The sequence below is a fragment of the Gobius niger genome (assembly GCF_951799975.1).
Source record: "Gobius niger genome assembly, chromosome: 8".
NCBI lineage: Eukaryota > Metazoa > Chordata > Actinopteri > Gobiiformes > Gobiidae > Gobius > Gobius niger.
Genome location: NC_136859.1, coordinates 11,181,436 through 11,204,254, shown reverse-complemented (window position 1 = coordinate 11,204,254; position 22,819 = coordinate 11,181,436). Strand labels below are relative to the sequence as shown.

Sequence of the window (22,819 nt, the reverse complement as noted above, 5' to 3'; positions counted from 1 at the left end):
CAGATGGCATTGTTTACCTCACGATGTCGCTTGTGTATGACGTCACTGACGCCTTGTTTTGGCGCGAGCTCCAAACTTATTTGAAAAGCTCCAGACCGTTTGGAGCGAAGTCACAGCAGCTGCGGGAAAAGATCCGGACCAGCTGAGGAGTCCAGGGCCAGGCAGCAGCCGAGTTTACACTGGGACGTTCAGGCGATAACCTGCAGGTACGACCGTCACAGTGCATTTACGCCTTTTAATCATGCTTTCAGTTTTTTGTATGAGTTTGCGGATTGGTTTGCTAACCAGGCTAATGCTAACGCCCACTGACCACCGTGTTTTTAATAATACTAGTTTTAGCTGCCAGTTAATATGTCTATTATCAATTCTTGCTCTTTGTGTCAGCTTACATTAACCATCAGTACACCGGGAAAATCCCCTGTTACCATGGGGATCCACGGTGTTTGTGGCTGTTAACATACATCTTCCATAGACTAAAACATTAGCTAAAAACAGCATAAAAAGTGAATGGGAATCGCAGTGGAACAACTCCGTTAGCTGAGTCACGCTCTGGTAAATACACGTAGCTCACAGTCGTATCAAGTGTTTTAATCTGAACAATAACTCCAGTATTTTACCATTTAAAATCTCCATTAGTTTATTATTGCTGCTAATCCTATGCTTAACGATATGACATCACAGTCCTGAACTCTATGGGTGAACTGAAACGACATTGGCTTTGTTTTGCCTTTCAGTCATGTCTTGGGACTTCTTTGTGCCTGTGTGCATTGGGGACCTGGTCAAAACTGGGGGAATAAACCAGTATGTGGTACAAGACGTGGTCTCCTATAAACAGCTGCCTCAATGCATCAGCAGTAAGTCCGTCAGACGCACAAAACGCTACCTGTATCTTTGTCGTTTGGGTCCTTAAAATATTTGCTTCCTTTTTTAAGGATTCAAGGCTGAACTGAGAAGCAAGGGCCCCATGTGTATTCTGCAGCACTTTGACACAGGATACAGCTTGTTACAGTGAGTGCTCATGATTTGTCAAATATGTTGCCACCCATTTGTTGTGTCAACTGTTATGTATTTTCCAGACACAGCAAATCCGTTGAGCTCAGCATCAAAGAGGATGCCTTGGAGTTACTGATTCGAGGTAAGTGTTTGTATGGTCTGTCACAAGTAAAACCCTGTGTCTTCAATGTTTGAATCTTTCTCTTCAGTTGTTGCGGGCTTGGCTGCCTCCCTGCCGACCCTCCTCATGTCGACCACCACGCCAGCTGCGGAGCGCAAAGAAAACCTGAATGCTGTTAAAATGAGCGTCTACCTGCTCTGCAAACTCACTGAGATGCTGGAAAGTGACTCCTACAGACAAAGTATTGTCACTGCCACAGGAAAGGTAACGGTAAAATGTTTCTTGTACGAACTCTCTGCCCAATGATGAGAATATGGCACGTTTCTGATGCGTTCAAACAGAGGAGATTGTCACCTGGTCTTCTGTTAGGTGGGTAATCTTGACAGTGTGGAGTAGTTTTACCGCATTGTTGTAAGGGTCCACCCACAGCTAATCTGACTATCTTCTAACTGTCTGTCTTTCAAGATAATGGGATTGGATTGCGAAGATGTCAAACAGTGTGAGTGCTGTGTGTTGTGGAATGATTGTGTAATGGATGGCCAGTGGGTGATCTCCATTTAAGCAGTTTGGCATATGAACTTCTCCTTTGGTAATCTGAGGGCATATACTGTACTCCTGGTTTTATGTAAATTTATTGCGTATGGCATAATTTACAACATGTATTAAACGTACATTTTCCCCCTTTTTTTTTTTTTTTTTTAAGGGAGGGAAAAAGGGGAAGAGTGGAGAGGGGATGCATCAGTGGGACAGTGAGAGGGAGGCTGTACTGCAGGCTTTGGTTCAGCTCTTCCAGTTGGACATCCGCTCCCTGTGGAATCTCTCCCTGGTCGAGGAAGAGTTTATCAGGTACTTTGTTGATTGACACGCACCAAAAGCAAGTGTTGTTGAAGATGAATGTAACTGTTCTCTTTGTTACGTCACAATTTTCAGCTGTGTCACCTGTTGCTGCTACAAACTGCTCGAGAACCCGACGATCGGTCACGTTAAAAGCAAGCCCACGAGGGATGGCATCATCCACTTGTTGGGATTGATGATCAGGAAGTACAATCATCTTCTAGGTAAGGCGTGACCGTCGTTATGGGCAATAATCCGAGTAACTCAATATTGCAATGACATGCTAATAAAAGGCAAAATGATTTATGGCTGCACAATTTACGTGTCGTTTACAGGTGCAAGCGTCAAGGTGATCCAGCTGCTCCAGCACTTTGAGCAGCTTTCGTCTGTATTTGCCCAAGCAGTGTCTGTCTGGAGCATGGAGTATGGGATCAGAGCTATTATCGGAGAAGTCATAAGGTTGGATCCTTTAGTGTTTTAGTATTGGGATTACCAGGTGAATTCTTCTTTTTTAAACTTAACTGAATCCTTCTTAGGGAGATTGGTCAGAAGTCAAGCGAGGAGCTTGCCAGAGAGGGCTCAGGTGTCAAGGCCTTTGCTACTTTCATCTCTGAGCTCGGGTCCCTTGTGCCTGACCTGATGATCCCAAACATCAGTGTCTTAATCTCTCACTTAGAGGGAGAGGTAGGTGATCTTTCGAGCCATTTTCGTTGTGTTTTTAAGGGTTCACAAATGATCATCCAATCATGCAGCCAATGTAAAAGACGTGTTTTTGCAATTTATTGCCCTGTGATGAGACCAAGGCGAATATGAGCCGACTGAACAGGAGTTGATGTGCTCTTGCCCTGAGTGAGTGGCAGGTAATCTTGGCGGGGCAGAGGAGCCTTTCTGCTCCGCTGTAAGGGTCTGCCTACAGTGAAGCGGCTTTGATTAAAGTTATTCTCTTTAAGTTTGAGAAAAGTAACCCATAAAAGCCCAACAGTTTGAGCGTGCGGTCGGTCGATGTTTCAGAGGCTTGAAGCTTATTCAGCTCCAATTACTGTTCGGTTTGCAGTGAGTTCTTTCTTTGGTAATCTGAGGGCTAAGCACCTGTATTCAAGGGCAAACTTTATCATCTCTTCTCTACTTCAGGTAGGGTTCAAAGGTCAGCAATTGCATCAAAGCTTCAGTTTGAATGATTGTCTGTAATTAATAAGAAAAATGTCCTATACAGAGATTAGAAAATATTTTCAAACTCCGAGGGTCTTTCTGTATCAAACCTGTGCTGACTTTTATAACTAAAATAATGTTTCTTTATCCAGAGTCACACAATGCGCACTGCTGTCTGTGAGGTGCTGGGAGAAATCCTGGTGCGCGTTCTTTGTGGAGATGGTTTGGACGATGCGGGCAAAGCCGACCGCGATCGTTTCTTTGACACACTGCAAGAACATCTGCACGACACCAACTCCCACGTCAGAGCCAGGGTCATCCAAGTCTTCACCAGGATCGTCAACAGCAAAGTATGTAGAGTCTAAGGCCTAGCCATAAGAGATATTAGCTCAAATAAATGTGTAAGAGCCTCCCAGCGCCCTGATTGAACATTCGTGGGTTTTTGGACAGGCAGTGAAGATTATTGCTTCAGATTGTGTCATTGCATGTTTTTATTGCATGTTTTTGTTCAGGCTCTGCCCCTGTGCCGCTACAGTGAGGTAATGAAGCTTACAGTGGGGCGACTGATGGACAAGTCTATAAATGTTGTAAAGAGTGCCATCCAGCTCCTGGCAGCATTCATTGCACACAACCCGTACAGTTGCAAGGTAAACGTGTGAACGTGATGGACTGCAGTTGTAAAGTGAACAGGTTTGTTACTAATTAACTTGTATTAACCTGTATTGTAGTTGAGCAGTGAGGATCTTAAAAAGCCCCTGGAAAAGGAGACGGCCAAACTCAAAGAAATGAAGGAGAAACGTGATGGAGAAGCCCCTGGTAATTAAAACACAGTCTACCTACTTCTGGGAGGAAATATCTCTATAGTTACAGACTCTTTGCCCAGTGATGAGACCAAGGCGAATATGAGCCGACTGAACAGGAGTTGATGTGCTCTTGCCCTGAGTGAGTGGCAGGTAATCTTGGCGGGGCAGAGGAGCCTTTCTGCTCCGCTGTAAGGGTCTGCCTACAGTGAAAGCGGCTTGGATCAAAGTTATTCTCTTTAAGTCTCAGAAGAGTAACGCATACAAAAGGCCAACAGTTTGAGCGTGCAGTCGGTCGACGTCTCAGAGGCTCGAGCTTATTCAGCTCCAATTACAGTTCAGTTTGCAGTGAGTTTCCTCTTTGGTAATCTGAGGGCTGTGGAAATAATTTGACATTTTGGCTGTTTATTTTGTTCACTTGAATACTGTTGAAGGGCTAAGTATAAATAAGAATGTTTCCGTTTGCAACTGAGTGCTTTAAAGATATGTTGAACTACTTTGTGTTGGCCCTGTCGATGTAATTGCATATGGATGTGTTGTTGACTTCTGTTCTGGCAGTGGCAGTGATAAAGGCATCTGAGCTGTGGGCTGCCATGGAGCCGGAGCTGCTTGTGACAGTCAGAGCCGAGCTGGAGCCCAGTGGTGAGGCAGAGACTGAGGAGGAGGAGGAGGTGGAGGCAGAGGACGACCGAGCCACAGGAGTCAAAATCGCTCAGTACCTCCGTGTCAACAAGTACAGGTAAACGGCACAGCACGAGAACAGGGCCGGGATTGTAAAAACATGAAATCTGTTTTTATTGTCTTCCATTTTCTACTTTTTAAATGTATTTATTTATGTTTCGGTTTGTAAGGTAAGAGCACAAAAGGTACAAGATCTCCTGTTGCCCATGCAATGTACCAGAATAGTGCCGACAACACTCCCCTTGCACTGATGGCCATGTTTTAGGTTAATGTGTTGAATAAAAGCATTCATACCCACAGTGTCTGTATGAATTGGGGACCGATATATTTTAATATATTACAATATCAGCTATCGGCCGATATCTCTGGAACTGAAAGTGATAAGACTTTGCATTGGAAAGAGGTTCAGTCAGGGCCTTAAAAAGTCCTCCCACATTACGGCGAAAATCGGTCCCAGTTTGTTCACCTATTTTATATATTCGTGTTGCAGACTTTTGCTTATAAATTTGTAACCATAAGAGCTGGACTTCCCATTTTTTGTTTTGGAATCTGCAGATTTTTTTCTAAGAAGCTCCCTCTGAAGTCCCTCTGAAGTGATTTATTCAGAACATGAATGTCCTGAATAAATCTGCCCTATGCATCTAATAAAGCACTCCCTGGGGTCACAGTTCAACACTGGCACATTTTACTGTTTAGAAGCTTCATACACAGGATTATAAACAAAACATTTTTAAAAATATCAGAAATGCATATCGGCCTAAGAAACATCCATCAGTTGACCTCTTATATTTAGCTTAAGTACTGTCTGTCTGTTCTAATTTTCTGTATCCCTTTTCTCAACAGAAATGCAGTTCGTCTCTGTGTAAAAGCCCACAGCTGTTTCCCTGAATCGGCCATGTTCGCTCCTCTGTCCACTCTCACCGCCGAGACCTTAATGGACACTCTGGCTTTCATTTTCAAAGGTAATGCATGGAGTGTAGCATGCGGTAATTGTTCGTGTCTCCATAAGTTCTGACTGAGTGGTTTTTAGTTATTCTAATATTGCATTACAATGTGATTTACTGCATATGCTCTATCTGTAGAGGATCGTTGCATTGTGTGTTATGGATTTATACAATATTTTGCATTTTCAGCTTAATTATTGTCCATAATTTATAGCTATGTTTACATTTCATTACATTACATGAAGGCTCTGATGAAGAGGCCTCAGAAGTCAGCCAAGACCAGCCTGAGACTCCTCAAAAGGAAGGCGAAAAGGACGGCGAGGAAAGTGAGCTGAAGAAGCAGGAAATGCTGGTGCAGTATTTGACAGATACAGAAGCGTTCGCTCTGCAGGTGGAGAAGGCCATCGCCGTCATCAACACGATGCTCTACTGGAAAACCACTTCAGGTAAACAGTGTTAATTTTGACAACATATTTTATTTTAGTTTTAGTCTTAGTCTTTTGACTAAAATTTAATTTAATTTTAGTCAAGATTTAGTCAAAAAAAACTTTTCAATTTTAGTCTAGTTTTAGTCGACTAAAATTGCATGTCAATTTAGTCGACTAAAATTAAGACTAATTTAGTCGACTTTGCATCTATAATATTCATTATAATCATATTTAATCTGGTTCCTCTGCTTCATGGAGCTGCTTCACATGAACAAAGCTCAGAGCTGATCATTTGGCAGAGAATTTACATGATCTGAGGCTCTTCCAGAAGGTCAACAGAAGTTTGGATGATTTTAGTCTCTCCTTTTCATTTTTATTTAGTCTTATTTTAGTCGACTAAAATATCTGGACATTTTAGTCATAGTTTTAGTCTCATGAGAAACTTTTAATTTAGTTTTAGTCCAATTTTAGTCGGCAAAAATATCACTTTGACTAAAATTAAGACTAAATATTTTAGTCGACGAAATTAACACTGCAGGTAAAGGAGAGTCATGGAGCGTTTTTCCTCACACATGTCTGTACTGTGCAAGCACAGGCTGTTCTGTTGATCATAATTATATTTCATTACGCAACAATGCCCCTTCCTCTTAGGCAGCTGTCAACTTTTAGACATTTATTCCAAGTTTTTGACTATGGGGACTGGAGCAAAATTGCCATATGCAGTTTGGTTGAACAATTCATTTAGCAGTTAGCTTTGTAAAGATGCCATTTGAGATAAATACTTGTTGTACACTTATTTCATATATAATTTTATTTGAGGTCAAAATGACATGGCAAGTTTTGATGGAGACAGAATATTGTTTGAGGACATTAATGTGACTTTAAAAAAGGAGCCACTGTTCTAATAATTCTTTTGATGTACAGTTTGTGAGGTGCCTTTTTTGAAAATGTGCTCATTTGCGTGGATGTTTTTCTTGTAGTTGTGCAGGAGGCCGTGCAGTTCTGTGTGACCGTGTGTGAGTTCAGCGTGGCCAACTCCATCAGCGGAGTGAGGAAGATGTTGCCTCTGGTTTGGTCGACTGACGCAGCCATTAAAGACGCTGTGGTCCAGGCCTACAGACGACTGTACCTGAACCCACAGGGAGATAGTGTCAGGTCTGTGCCACTTGACACTCATGCCTGAACCTCCAAATGTTGCCATTGTATCCCCTTAAGTTCTTTGTCTTTTTATGATTAATGAATATTGCACTGTAGAACAAATGTTCTGAAATACAACCCTCTGAACAGAATGAAAGCCCAGACTCTAGTGGACAATCTTTCAGAGCTGATGCTTGACGCTTCCCTCGGAACAATCCAGTGTCTGGAAGAAATTGTGAGTTCTCCTTCTTAAATCTATAATTTTTTTGTTTACCAACTTATTTTTAAATCACTGCCTCATAGGTACAAGAGTTCTTCAGCAGTGCGAGCAGTCTGCAGTCCACGGTAGTCCAAGTCCTGTGGGAGAGGTTTACAGGGAAACGAGAGACCTCCAACCTTCACAGAAGAGCAGCAGTCCTACTGCTGGGCATGGCAGCAAGGTGAGCTTAATGTAAATCAAAACGAATACATTTAAACAGTCATACTAAACCAGGAATTTCTGTCTTCAAAAATATGCATTGTTTTTTTTTTTTTTTCTATTCTGATGTCCAGAATCCACTTTAAAATCCCTCTATTGCCCCGGCTGCTCCTCATTGTAGCTAAAGTCACGACTGTGTAACTAGGCTCCGTGCCAGTGCCTTTTAAAATGTTTTATCCCCCTTCAGCCTGTCTCAGACTGACAGTGCTGCAGGAAGAGTAAGTACATAGTAAGGACTTTCCGCCCACGCTGCTGCCTCTCTATCCACCAGCATTTATAACCTATGAAATCCTTGTGCTTTTCCTAACCACCCTCCTACACCCTTTACAGCCAGGCTAACGGCTGAGCCGATGAAGAGTAATGACTCCAGTATAATGAAGTGCCTTTTCAAGTGCAAAAATTTCAAAGTGTGCCATGTTTGAAAGTCCATTTTGTTCCTGTGTAACAGGTCAGAGCGGGAGGTTGTGCTCAGTAATCTGGACACTCTGTGCTCTGTTGCTTTGGGAGAAAAAGTGACCGAAGACTTCCTTCTGGCCAGAGACGCTGTTATCACCATCTGCAGCATCACTGACCACGTCCGAGTACGAACACATTAGTTTTCCACTGTTTGTACTTGAATGTTTTATGTTGAGGGTCATGTCATTTGTCTTTTTCAGCAATCCAAAGGCGCTCCTTTTAGACTTCCCCAGGAACATCAGCTCTTCACCTGCTTGTCCCAAGCCATTGCTGAAGGTAGCATTTGTATAACCCTATGTCCTGTTGTAATGTGGACTTGAGCTCACTAATTTCTTTGCTCTAAAGGTGTTGTGATGGAAGATCCATACTGGCAGAGTTTCATGGAGCAGGCCGTGAGGGTGATCTACTTCCTGGCTGAGTCTCCTGACCAGCTGTGCTCCCGCATACTCCAGCGTTGTGCCCGTGTGCTGCTGGATCAAATCTCTGAAGAAGGAGAAACCAATACAAACTCTGTCCCAACACAAGAGGCCTCCCAGGACTCCAATGAGCAGGGTGAACAAGGTGAGTCTGCTTTGTAATATAAGGGCTCGCTGTATTCATGTTTCATATTGCCTGACATTTTCCTGAACCTCTGCATGTCGCAGTGAGCTGCGTGTGCCTGGCCCAGCTGCTGGGACTCTGTGGCTCTGTGGCCTTTTGGCAGGTGTCGCACCTGGAGCGCAGTGTGAGTGCAGAGCTGCGGAGGAGGAGAGGGGAGACCGAGGAGCGGGAGGAGAAGGAGAAGGGACCGTCCAGCAAATCGAAGGTAAACTGCTGGAACAGGAGATCCAAAGTTACAAAGTGGGTAAAGATTTTTACTTGTTACTTTCATAGGTTTTCCTTTTCTTTGTAGAAGGGATGTAATGCAAAACTGACTTGGCTTTTTACCACATTACAATGTTCTCATCGAAAACATACCTGGAGTTCTGTTTTGACCCGCGAACGCATCTTTGAGTAATCTTTGAATCTTTACCGTTGTCTATTAACACAATGGCTCTGGCTCCCAAAGAAATCTTCCTGAGGTTCTTCGTATCCAGTAAATGTTTTCCACACCTTTCGCAAAGTAAAAACACTCACCATTGCGTTTCTGCAGCCACACAGGCTGAGCAGTGTATTTGTTTTTATCTCTGTATTAAAATGGCTGCCCAGTGACGGGGAGCAAGCTCCCTCAGAAAGTGAAACTACTGGACATTTTGTCTTGGCTGTTTTTCGATCAATATGACTTTTTCTAACATAGTGTAGGATAGTGATAAAGATGTGTTTAAGTTTAATGCCTAATACCTGCAAAAAGCATAATACCCTCACTTTAAAATGTCCACATTCACTATCCTTTGACTCTTGTATTAAGAGTGTAAAAGATCTGACTTTTCGTAATTCACAGCCAAACTTGACTTCCATTTGTCTCTGTTCACTCTGAATAAAAGTGCTAATGAAGCATTAAATTTTAAAGCAACCTCACAGGGGTCCAAACAGCAAAACAATTAGGAAAGTGTCAGTCACACAGCTTAATTTGGTGTCACCGGGAACATGAGCTGTAATTGCTCAGCCCATCAGGAAACGGAAACTAATAACTTTCATAATTAGGCTTTGAAAATATATTTTAGTTGAACTTTAAAGATAACGAGCTGCTGCTGTTTTTTTTTTTTTTTTAATTGGCTGCTGTTTTTTAACATACAGTGTTTTCAGACTGGTTTTGGCAGCTACGCTGAGCACACATATCGGATTGGTAATAAATGGTATTTGAACAACACTAATGTTGAGTGTTTTATCTTCAAAACAGCAAGCGGCCAATGAAAGCGCCATGGAGGAGGAGCTTGGTCTGATCGGAGCCTCTGCTGAAGACACAGAGGCCGAGCTCATCAGAAAGATCTGTGAGACTGAGTTACTTCACGGTCAGTAAATAAAGTAAATCCAATGAAGTGTTTGATCTTAAATTGTAAATGAGGCTAGTGTTCATTTTGCCATTATAGTTTTATTTACATTACTAAAACAAATGTATGTATTACGCTAGACTCTGGAGACTTAAACTGACTGGACATTACATGTTTTTGTCGGGTAATAACTAAGTAAAAAATGGCAAGCTGGTGATGCAACAATTTGAAACCCAAACCACTCATTCAACAACATAGGAAAAGGTTTGGTCCTTTGTAGACGTTTACGCTTATAGAATGCTCAAATAAATTTTATATTTACCAAATTTGCTTGACATTAATTTAATGCTGCACACGGCCAGTATTTTCATCTGTTCTCCCCCTCATTTGTGTTCAGAGGAGAACCTGTTGTGTGCTTTCCTGCCTCTGTTGGTTAAAGTGTGCAGCTCCCCGGGGCGCTACTCCCACCCACAGCTCACCACCGCGGCGTGTCTCGCGCTCTCCCAGTACATGATGATAAGGTAAACACACTAGGGTTTGCACCACGCTAAGACGCCCGTATATAGCTTGGCATTGGTTTGGCTTTTATTGCGCAATGCTTGGTGTAATCTGTGCTTCCTCCCTCCCTCCTCTTCCGCAGTCCGTCTGCCTGTGAGGAGAACATTCGCCTGATGTTTACGGTACTGGAGCGCTCCGCGTTCCCCGTGGTCAGGGCCAATGCCATCATCGCCCTGGGAGACCTCACTGTGCGCTTCCCCAACATCCTGGAGCCCTGGACGCAGAACCTCTATGCTCGGTAACATGGAGGCACTTTACGTACTAGTTTGATGGAGGGAGGATTTGACATAAATAAAATCAATGCCAAATGTTGTGTCTAAACAAGATAAATTAGTTGGTATCGGTATGGGCTATATGCACAGTGACCCCACATGATTTCCGCCTGGACAGCCAGACGCTGTCCTTCCTGTCCGTTATCTCTTCCCATTAAAAATTGGCAGGTCCCACAGAAATGAAGCAATAGCTTAAGATTTGGTAAAGGACAGCGAGTAAAAGTTAAGATGTGACTGGAGCAGGTTAAAAAAATATTACATGAGACGTAACGACTTCACTGGAGGAAACTCCGTGTTCATAACGGTGGATGTTTTTGTCTTGAGGCTAACGCGGCTAACAAAATAAAAAATAAAATTAGCGCAAAGTTTTGAACGAGCCTGCGCAAAAAAGAATCGTCCTGTTAGTGGTTTAAATAATATTTACTTGTTTACATGTTATATTATCATTTTTCAACACTAGCCTTTAGCTCTAAGATAAAAGCTACCTTACGACCGCTGGCGTTTCCTTCAGGTGCTGGATTCACAGCGAACATGATGTTTATAATACGTTGCTGTAACTCGTTGTCCTTAACCAGATCCTGAGCTATATTTGTGTGGGAACCTGCTAATTGTGAATGTAAACGATTGCTGACAGGATGTCCAGCGTCTGGCTGACTGTCCAGGAAGACGTCACGTGGGGAAACTGTGCATATAGCCTATTGTCAGAAGTTGGATAACTTCTTGGCCTCCATAACATCACACATTCACAGTGAAAAATGTCATACTGCATAAGTTCAGTTTTTCTTCTAAAGAGCCAGCTCTGAGGTGTTACAGAGGCGGACAGCACTGTGGGATGTGCTGTTTTGGATCCTGGATGTTCTTATTTTAATGCCCCTGAACCTTTTGCCTGAGGGCAGGAGACGGGTCATTTAAAATGTCTTGAGACATTTCCTTTTCAGTCGGTCCTCATAGATTTCAGACAGATGTTGCCTCATAGTTCTGAATGCTGAATGTGAAATCCTATTAAACATCCTTTTTTCCTAAGCGGTCAGGCTTCTGTACCCGATTAGAGGACAAACATTAAGTCCGTCTGTCTTCAGGAGGAACTCTGGGCCATTTATATATTCAAAGTACCATCAGTGCACCACGGACCACTGTTTTGAAGCACTGGAAACCCGCCACTAGAGCTTTCCTTGCCCACACTATTTAACGTCATTATGAATTAGTCGCAATGTCATCTTGCTAGCATTATATCTGAGGGGATTTTCTGGAGCCCCCTCTGCCTGCCGGCGCAGCCCAGCAGGGGGTCGCCTTCAGCTCATGTCTGTACTCGTGCGCCAATCGCCGTATGGATCCGGCCTCCGCGTCCCGGTCCACGGCTGATCTTGAGCCCAATGAAGCGTCACCGCTGCCACAGATGCTCCACTGAGCCGTGTGATGGAAAAAAGTTCACTCTCTCTCCCCGTCTCAAACTCCTCGTAATCTCGAATTGAAACTTTCGCGATGATCTGTTCTCAAACTCGTGATACGCGTCGCTCACTTGTTCTGACTGACCCCGCTGATCGCCATGGAAACCTGGAGCGGGCATTTTAAGGCGGGCTGAGCTCCAGTAGTGCATTAAAGATGGACCCCTGTCGGCAATGGCAACGGAAGACAAAGAAATGCCTAATTACTGGTGTGGATGCAGCAGCTTGTGGGTTGTAATTGCACAGAACGGTTTGAAAAAGGATGATCATTTTGAAGTGCAAGGTTCTACAACCCGTAATGTTTGTGGGTTTTAAAGCGCATGATGTTTTTCTGCCGCTTTTTTTGTTGGTTCCCAGTACAGCGCTGTGGAAATTCTAACAACTAAGTAGCTATTTGAAGTGCAGTTTTAATTATAATAGTTGATAAAGCATGTAGGTTCCTGGGTGTGTAAAATATTCAGTTCTTTTCGCGAAAGCTCATTGCCCTCCTAGTGTGCGCTACCAGATAAGCGTTTCATGGCGTCCCCTAATTGTCGCCCACACGCCGACACCTCCACTGTTCTCGCCGCGGCCACCCTGAAGCGCCCTGATAAGAGCATTAAGAATTAATTACCCGCTTATTACAGTAGTAAGCCCCGGCGCTGGCAAGTACAAGTGCCATGTACAAGGGTCTGATCCTGTGCCAAGAGTCGTGCTCTCGCCTGACTAACAAACGGTTAATGGGTTTCTTTTGTTGCGGGTCATTTGGCGACGAGCGACTGGTTCAGGAAAATAAACGGCACGGTCCCAACTCCATTTGTGGCGCAATGAGGTGGTTGCCGATGTTTGTTTCCACAGAATGCTCCCCAGCCGAGGCAGGAAGTTGTCCAATTTCGAACTTTGAACAAAACTAGCTACAATACCCTGCATGATTGAAAGCTTGAATCTATATAAACCATGAACCTAAGTGAATGACAATAAGGGCCAATAAGCAGCGTCTGTAACATGTCCTCCTCAGGCTCGGGGATGAGGTGCCGTCCGTGAGGCAGACGGCTGTCACAGTCCTGACGCAACTCGTCCTGAAGGATGTGCTCAAGGTCAAAGGGCAGATCAGCGAGGTGGCTCTGCTGCTAATTGACCCAGAGCCGCACATCCCCAGCCTGGCACTCAACTTCTTCAATGAGCTCTCCACAAAGGTACATCTCACAATCAAAGCGGGACAGAACCATGAAACGCCAATCCTAATGCACTACCTGGCCCTCACGCTCTATCATTTGGTTGGACTGCCTTTAGCATTGTTTTTTATAAAGCTTCTGCAAAGTCAAAAGGTCCCGTTAATTTTACTCTAAAATCTTGCAAGTATTTCAAAGTGTGTGTTCTTTAGGATAACGCCATCTACAACCTGCTGCCGGACATCATCAGCAGATTGTCTGACCCTGAACGAGGGATGAGCTGCGCGGACTTCAACACCATCATGAAGTAAGATCCCTCTCTTCCGTGATCAAACCCAACACAACTAGAAAATCTAAAGGACTGCACTTCTGGTACTGATAAGAGATTCTTTCATTCTGTGATTTAGGCAGCTGTTTTCCTACATTACTAAAGAGAGGCAAACGGAGTCTCTGGTGGAAAAACTGTGTCAGCGGTTCAGGACGGCCAAGTGAGTGCATCTTCATTACCGTGACTTTTTCCCTGTTAATTAATATTACTTGGAACCAATTCAAAGTTCAAAGATGACAGTGCTTTAATTATTGACGTCACTGCATGTTAACGTTACACTACATGCACCTAATGACATCAAATGCGCGACGTGTCATGTAAAATAATCTCTTTTGCTTTTGATAATGTTTTTCCCTTGTAAAAAAATATACCTGGAGTAGTATTTTGCTTCATCTACACTTTATCTGAGGTCCACTTCAATCTGTATGGCAGCACAGAGGGAAGTAGTCCACATTTTTTAAAGCCCATTATCCATCATCTGCCACTTTCTCAGCCGTTTTGCACTCAGGATGGAAAAATGGTGACGTTGTGAATACACTGAGGTATGTTCTTACCTTGGTTTAGACGAGTTGATGCGTCCTTGTCTGGTCTTTACGTGTGCCTTCAGTCACGCAAAAACACTGAGCATGTTCTTAGCATTTAGCCTCTCCTCCTCTCCTCTATGGACCCAAACGGGGGTGAAGTTGGAAGCGACCAAGCTCTTCCACGTTTTCCCTATTTATATACAGTTGCGTGAGCGTTAACGCGATCCAAGTCTAGTCACACAACATTAAACATGCCGATATTCTAAGTGGATAAAAAGGGGTGCTATATTGTAAGGCGTAATAATACTTTAGGAGCACTTCGACGTCCGCGCAGTAAAGTCGAAGTGCTCCGTAGATGTATAGTCTTACTTGGTATTGAAGGAAAAATAATGTAAATGTACCCAACCAAAGATGAATAAAAGATAACCTTCAACTTGATGATCAAAACCTCCTCTAGCTGATCACCTTATTTGTTTCATTTCTACCAAACTTTTGAGAAGCGCTAAAGATAATTAAACACATTTATATTACACACCACATCCCTTTGACATCATCCTAATCGTGACATGCAGCACTTGAGGAACGCAGGCTTCTCAATGGGCTCTGGTCTGACTCACCAATCCATACTCCCCTCAAAGGAAGGGCATTTCGTTCATTGCACAAAAGCAAAGTGAATTTAGATAAAAGACGTTCATGGAAAATGAGATTTGGGCCAAATGCCAGAGCACAGTCGGATTAATGAATGAGCTTTTTTGATTAGCTATGCGTTTCACATCGCTGTCTAATTGGGTTTCGCTGGTGTCTTTGTTTCTTTCAGGACGGAGCGTCAGTGGTGTGACTTGGCCACGTCTCTGTCTCTGCTGTCCATGTGTGAGCGTGGCTTTAAGCGGCTGCAGGAGTGTTGGGAGTGCTACAGCGACAAGCTCACAGAGCCCGGAGTTTACCAGCCTCTGCTCGCCATCACCGCCAAGCTCCGCCGGGGGGCCAAGCCACAGTTTAAGGTGCTGATAACGATGTCTCAAGCTCTATAACTGTCCTGCCTCTATCTGGCATACGGAGGAAAAACATATCAATCAACATTTATTTATAAAACCTTTTACAACACTCAAGGTGACCAAAGTGCTTTACAGTAAAAACAATGAAGCTTAACGTAAACAACAATAAAATGGAATCAAATAAAAACATAAAATAGATAAAATGTCACCACATTACTGAGTGTTAAAAGCCAGTCGGAATAAATAGGTTTTTAAGCCGGGCTTTAAAATCAGTGATGGTGCGCATGTCGGGGAGCAGCTTATTCAAGAGTCTGGGCCCAGCAGCTGAAAAGGCCCGATCTCCCCTGTGTTTGTACTTGGCTCTTGGGACGTCCAGCAGGCGGTGGTTTGTGGACCTTGTTGTGCAGTCCACTTGATCTCGGAAGTCGGAATTGCCGAGCTTCGACTTGGAAATTTCAACTGGAACGTGCACCAACTCTCTTGGAAACTCCGGACAGAATCAGCAAACCCGAGAAGGAGCACTTGAAGATGGCTACGCCAGACGTGAGATGTAAAGCTTCAATAAACCGTGTTATTTGGCAGATGTTTCCCTAATAAACTTGTTAGATGTCAACGTGAAACAGCCTTACTACTAGTGCTAAATGATCACTGTATTTACAACAATTATAATAAATACATTATACTATTGTGTAATGTTTACAATCAAGTTTCTCTGTAAACTGATTCTAACGCTCGAACATGAGCAATAAAGTTGTAACTTTTGCGGACGCTTCTACCTCCGATGTTTCCGACCTGAACAACTTGAACGCTACAACTTGAGATGTTTTACCCTTGTTGGTTTTTCCGACTTCCGACATAAGTGGAACGCACCATTAGCTCCCGATTACAGTTACGGACAGTAATAAGGAGGGGCAAGGCCGTTGAGGGCTTTAACAACAAAAAGCAACATTTTAAATCAATCCTAAACGACACAGAGCCAGTGGAGGACTGAGGTGATGTTTTGACTGTCAGGGCGAACAAACCTCTGTATAAATTTGAAACTCTACTAGTGATGTTGGGGATAAATAGTCAAACTCGCTGTAATAAGAATTTAATGCATTTGATTTCAAGCAGCAAAAGTTCAAACTTTTATTGACAAGGACTTTATCAGAAGTCCTATAGTCAGAACCACATTCTGTACAGTTATTTCTTTGCACTGACCCGTCTCTGCTGTATTTCTCCAGGCCCTGGTGGAAGAATTTGAAAAGCGCCTCACTGCGGTCCACACGAAAGGCCTGGAGAACGTAGAGAGTCCGGAGATGGAAGAGGAGGGACAGAAGGCGGAGAGAACCACCATGCGCACGCCCGCAAAAGGCCGAGCCAAGACCAGGAGGGGTGAGTTTGTAGGAAACTTGCAGAAATGAGGAGTCAAACTAAAATCAAGGGAAGGCAGGAAAGTGTTTTTTAGAGTATTTGGAAACCGTTTATCATTTTGTTCCAGGTCAGTCAAAGGCTTCTGTCTCGAGCCAAGGAGACGACAGCTTCGTGACACCACAAAGGTCTCGCAAATCGAAGAAACAAATGATCACGTTCAGCAGTGATGAAGAGGAGGATGAAGAGGGTTTGTCTTTTAACATTTGCCCATTACAGCTGAACCTTTGCTCGGCTTCAGTCGCAGAGCATTCACCACTTAATAAACCTTTGTTTTTTTCTTCCCCAGATGCTGTAATGGCGGAGAGTGAGACCCCTAAAGTTACAACCCCCATCGCACGCACTTCTCGTCGAGCCCGTCTCAGAAACTAATCTACTTTTATCCTATTTTATTCCTTTTTGTCATTTTATGTTTTTAAATGTCTTTGTATATACATCCTTTTTAATTGGGTACTTCTGAATAAACCCATTTTATCTGGATTTGAAGCACACGTTTTCTTGTCTTTTTTTCTCGTTATGGAATAAAATTGTTTTGTCTTAAAGGAATAGGCCATCGTTAAATACTGAAATATGTTCTTACCTTAGACGAGTTGATGCATGAACAGCACTGCCGTTGTTAGCATTTAGCCTCTTATCTATGGATCCAAACGGAGGTGAAGTTAGAAGCAACCAAGCTGTTCCATGTTTTTTCCCATTTTAAATATGGTTACATGAGCCTTTACATGATCCAAGTAAACTTACACAAAATTGCGGATAAAACAGGGAACTATATTGCAAGGCATAGTAATATTACGACGCCTTGCCCTTTTTATCCGCTCAAACTGTCTAAAATTGAGTTTTTTTCCCATTACAACACAAACGCAGCACTCATTAACTGAATCTTATCCTTTTACCACAAAACAAAGGACAAAGGTGCAACCATAAAATTTGCTTGCAGTGCATTATTCGAACTCGGGTCATGAATTTAAATGTACATTCTTGAAATGTTTCCATCACCAGTTGTCCAAAGTTAATGTTTGGGGCGAAAAGAAGGGGTTAACACATTTTAGTAGACCACTTCCTAGCTTGATGTAGATTGATGCTTATGCTTCAAGTATCAATCTACATCAAGTTAGGGAGTGAGGAAAGATGGGGAAATAACAAAAAAATAACTTGGGACCAGCCACTGGTCCATGGAGCTGGGTTGACTAAATGGGAACAATAAACAGGACAAAGCGACACCAGTCTACAAACGTGTCAATGGAGAGCATAAACATGGCTTATAAGACATCAGGAAACACTGTGAACTCTGCTGTACAATAAATGCAATGTCCTCTTTTATAAAAAGTGCAAAATCTTTGAGCGATACTAGATTTAACTGGTAGCCCATGCTTTTATATATCCATGTTACTTATTGTCCCTCCTAAATTTATGCCCCCAATAGCAGCAGTGTCATTGTCTCCTGAGTGATGCTTCTGCCCCAGCTTGTAGTGACAGTTTTACAGCCCCAGGCACATGTCGTTTTCTCATATTTTATGCTCAACGTATTTCACAAAGTTCTCTGTTTAATCTCACTTTCCTGTATTCCCATAATGGGTTCCTTTTTGTGTTTCTTCCCATAGCTTCTCTCCTCCACCTCCTCCTCACTGTACTCGGCCTTCTCCTCCTACATCTCTCCTCTAGACTGCAGCTCTCAGCCCCATGTCTCTTTTTTAGCCTGCTTCTTTTCCCACACATCATCCACTCCGAAAAGCAGGGGAACATTTCTCTGATTTATGTTGCATAAAGACACTTGCCAAAGGATGAGCTAACAGTATCATTGCACCTGCAGCGAGGCTTTATGAGGACAAATCTGAATTTAAATGGCTTCTTTAGATGTCGCAAGGCTCCGTGTGTATGAGGTGGTGCCCTTTTTGGAAATGGCCTCATGTTGTAAGAAACTGACGCGTCTTTGCTTTTTTAGTGCTGTGTTCAAATTGCAATTGTTTTTTTTTGGTCGGGACAGTGCATTTTAATGAACATACATGGGTCTCATGCATGTAAACACGCCATACCGGATTGTGGGCACTCTCAAACACACTCTCATTCATCCTGGCCTATTGTACATGTTTTTATTGGTAGGGGAAACCGGAGTACCCAGAGGAAGCTTACACAGAAACGGGGAGAACATGAAACTCCACACAGAAAGGCCCAGATTTCACAACAACTGTTTTCGGTACATTATCTTAACTATTTGTAATAAAATGTCTCTCTTGGGAGCACCTCACCCTAAACCCCCGTAAAACATATGAACATGCCAGTGATTAGGGATTTAGTCTCTTTATTCACAATTTGATACGTATTATGATAGAAAGGTCACAATTTCGATTTGAAGCAGTACATTTAATATGCTGAATAATTCTCCAAATGACATTTTTTATATGTTTCTAACAAGCAAAAATTACTCAAAACAGAAAACACTGCTGCTGTACATTCCAGTGACAAATATTCAAATTTCAACCTTTGAAAAAGGGAAACATCTGAAAATAGAGTGAGGGACGGATGGCGCATGAGGTCAACAGACGGATCGGTGCGGCGTCTGCAGTGATCGCTGTATCGGACTGTTGTGGTGAAGAGGGAGCTGAGTCTGGTGACAAAGCTCTTGATTTTACAGTCGGTCTACGTTGCAGCCCCTGCCTTTGGTCATGAGATCTGGGTAGTGACCAAATGGACAAGATCACGAATACAAGTGGCCGAATGAGTTTCCTTCACAGGGTGGCAGGGCCCTCAGAGAAAGGGTGAGGAGCTCGGACAAGAGCCGCTGCTCCTTCACATCGCGAGGAGCAGCTGAGGTGGCTCGGGCATCTGTTTCGGTCGCCTCCCTCGGGAGGTGTTCCAGGCATGTCCTATTGGGAGGAGGCCTCGTGGAAGACCCAGGACACGCTGGTGGGACTATGTCTCTGAACTGGACTGGTGTCGCCTCAGGTCCCCCCAGAACAGCTGGAGGAGGTGTGCGTGGACAGGGAAGTCTGAGCATCTCTGCATCCGTGACCCGGCCCCGGTAAAAGCAGAAGAAAATGGATCGATGGAACATTGGAGACAATTGGCGACACATCTACAATCTTTCCTCGATTCATATTGAACATATTTGTATATTGAAATGAAGAGGGCGAATAGAACAATTCAATATTGAGAATTGTTGCTTCCCTATGAGTGATACCAATAACAGGCTCTCAATAATCATCTGACATCAACAATATAGTGTAATGAAACCCAATATTTGTTAAGTGGAAACAACATTTATGACGGCAAGCTGGAGTCAGTAAAGCCAAAAGTAAAGATGCATGTGTTTTCATTTGTTTTTCCCACCAATAACCAACATTTCTTGGGTGAAATGTTGCATAGTGTGGCTTTAATGATGTATAATATTGGAGCTTTTCCATGCCACCACAGTCAATGTGTAGGCTTTCGAACCTTCCATCAAACCAAGTAGGTTTGATGGCGTAAGAGGTCACAGACACATCAAGATTCAGAGCTGTTGCTTGTAATTGCGTGGGGCGTCTTTATTTGGACGTGACGACATGCCCCACTGCACTTTGTGGCATTTTGTATTGTCACTTCTCGTTCGTCTCAGACCCCCTGCAGCCTCATTACAAAGAGCAGATGGCACTGACAGACTGTAACTCACCTGACAAGAGCGGGTAGGCCACTGCATGCTGGGAAAGTCTCACTAAAGCAACAAGAAAGAAATAAAGAGGGACACGGTCACATCATGGGCACATTGTTATACGACATATTTGCAAATGTCCCCATCATCTGGTCCCAAGATTTCTTTTTTTTCAACTTCGGCATTTGCGTAATTATGCTGTTAGAGAAGTCTACGCAGTCACCTTGGCAATGACAACCACGCTCTTCCAAGTCCATGACATCATTCCAAAGAAAAAGTACCAAGCATTATTGGGTGCACGGATGAGAGGGGGGGGGAGTGATGGGGGTCGCGTTGTCCCTGCCTCTACAAAAACCCCTGCAACATCCCTGTCAGAGGAGGATGCTGCTGTCATTGCCAAGCATACGCACTTAAGAAAAAGGGGGCCAGTAGCGGGAGGAGAGAAATCGCTTCAGCTCCATCACAGGGAGTCAGAGTGGGAGGAGTCTGTGAGATAGTGATGCTCTCGGCAGGTGCCAACAAGTGAGAGGTAAAGAAAGCCAAGCACCAGAGAGATGGACAAGAGTCTATAGGAGCACCCGGAGGACAACGCAAGCTTCGATACAAAAAAAAAAGGTGAGAGGAATTTAAACATTTCAGAAACTATTTTGAAATTGTTAATATGGTGGAACTCATCAGGGTGATTTAAAACTATTTGCCAATTTTGTGTAGAATTTTGAATGTACTCCATAGGGTTTGACTGTGATTGAACTTTATTGAACAAAAAGGAATGTATTAAGTATTATACATGGCACAAAATCAACAGTTATAGACCATAAACATCACTTTACAGTTATGGATTTTATCTTGTCTGATGTTTTGCCAATATGTGTGCTATTTCTGGTTGAGAAAATAAACCCGATTTGTTCTCCTACAGGTTTTTTTTTTCATTGCAAAAGCGCAGACTATTATCTCGGCCATGCTGTGTCCCGTGCTCCTCTGTGCCGCTCTGCTGCTGCTCTCGCCCCTGGAGACCTCCGAGGCTCGCGCTCTTCAGTCCTCGCCCAACGCTGCTCAGGTATGGAGCAAGTGCGGTTTAAGAGCAGCTTAAGACTTGAGGAATCATTTTTGTTAATGGTTTTTGGGAATTAGGAGAAAGTAGTAATGATAGTCACTGTATTAAGCTGCACTTAACAAAACAAATGACCTGAGTTAGGGCGCATTCAAGACAGAAAAGGCAGGGAACCACTGGATTAGAGTTGGTCCTCATCCCACCAGAGCTAAACCAGGTCTGAACTATAGCACTACAAGGCTTAAAGTTGATCTGTTTGAGGACTTACCCAGTGGAGAAGAAGGCATGAGCAAGATTTGGACTTACTCGCCTCATAACAAATAATGAAATCCTTTTGTTTGTCCACTGCGGATAACTAACATATCCCTGTGTCTCCATGAGGTCTTTGTATGAACCACAACTTCTGACTCTTATAAACAACCTACAAAACACTGAAATACATGTTATCGTAGGTGAGTTTGAAAAAGTGAATACTGATTTTAGGAATTCATTTGATTTCATTCATACTTATTATTATTGAAATTTGTTCAGCCCAAGAAAAAGTGTCTCAAGTGTAAATTAAAAACACTTGCAGGGGAGTCCACGACCCCCCTGACTGAGAGGAAACAAAAACAAGATGACAAATGTAGGTGGTTCATGGTTCGAGGGAAAGTCTTCTTCAGGAAGTGGAGCAGTAATGAAATGTATCTGTGATTTAATTACACTCCCGCCCTGACAATTAAATTTGATCTCTCTTATTTTCCGACCGTAGTTCTTGGAGCAGTTTCTCGAACGATACAATGACCTTTTGACCCTGGATGACTTGGAGAACATGCTGAACAGGGCGCCTGATGAGATGCCGCCCTCCTCCTCCTCCTCGTCCTCCTCCGCCGGGTCCTTGGGAGGGAAGTCGGGGGAGTACCCCCAGATCTCCTCGGCCTCGGACACGCCCTGGCTGAGGCTGCTCAGGGGGGCTCTGGCCAATCAGAAGAGAGCAGAGCCCGACCGACTGCGGAGGGGCTGGAACAAGGGGTGCTTCGGCCTCAAACTGGACCGGATCGGCTCCATGAGCGGACTGGGCTGTTAGTCCTAAAGAGGGAGACCGGACTGGTGTTTTCTGGGTAGCAGGACGTGATGTTAAGTCTGGTAAACTGGCAAAAATATTTCAATTCTCAAAAAAAAAAGGTTATTTTACTCTTTTCCACATATTGCCATGTGGAAAGTTTAAGGGGACACTGCAGGCAAAACTTTTTTTTTTTTTTTTTTACAATTTGGTCCAAACAAACTGGAACCTGGAAACAAAAAACATGCTCACAATGACATGTTTATTTATTGCACCCATTCATTTTCTCCACATAAATAACACCTACAGATTTAAAAATGTTCAGTCTTGGACTCATTTTTAAGTTTTTTTCAAAGGAGTTTTTCCATACCTAATTCCTTACTTGATACATTGAGTTTTTTCTTGGCAAAATTTACATTTTTGCAGATTTTTCCCAAAAATATACTAATAAAGAATTTATTATTTTGCATTTTTCATTTTAAGATAT

The 22,819-nt window shown here is 43.3% G+C and overlaps 2 protein-coding genes across 2 annotated transcripts; both read left to right on the top strand.

Annotated features, from left to right (window-relative positions):
* The first annotated feature begins 72 nt into the window (after nt 1–72).
* On the top strand, nt 73–17,025 carry ncapd2 (non-SMC condensin I complex, subunit D2). Its single transcript, XM_079561294.1, has 32 exons — nt 73–206; nt 735–854; nt 933–1,008; nt 1,077–1,135; nt 1,203–1,378; nt 1,818–1,960; nt 2,045–2,172; nt 2,284–2,407; nt 2,485–2,632; nt 3,250–3,447; nt 3,610–3,744; nt 3,826–3,913; nt 4,456–4,636; nt 5,422–5,540; nt 5,768–5,968; nt 6,931–7,105; nt 7,238–7,322; nt 7,391–7,527; nt 8,014–8,146; nt 8,222–8,297; nt 8,367–8,582; nt 8,666–8,826; nt 9,841–9,952; nt 10,329–10,452; nt 10,572–10,727; nt 13,204–13,381; nt 13,570–13,664; nt 13,765–13,845; nt 15,027–15,210; nt 16,428–16,578; nt 16,685–16,804; nt 16,904–17,025. The coding sequence occupies exons 2-32, from the start codon at nt 737–739 to the stop codon at nt 16,984–16,986; spliced, it is 4,161 nt and encodes a 1,386-aa protein (XP_079417420.1). The 5' UTR covers nt 73–206; nt 735–736; the 3' UTR covers nt 16,987–17,025.
* Nucleotides 17,026–20,618: 3,593 nt separating this feature from the next.
* nppcl (natriuretic peptide C-like) lies at nt 20,619–22,449 on the top strand. Its single transcript, XM_079561388.1, has 3 exons — nt 20,619–20,854; nt 21,156–21,296; nt 22,042–22,449. The coding sequence occupies exons 2-3, from the start codon at nt 21,198–21,200 to the stop codon at nt 22,354–22,356; spliced, it is 414 nt and encodes a 137-aa protein (XP_079417514.1). The 5' UTR covers nt 20,619–20,854; nt 21,156–21,197; the 3' UTR covers nt 22,357–22,449.
* The last annotated feature ends 370 nt before the right edge of the window (nt 22,450–22,819 follow it).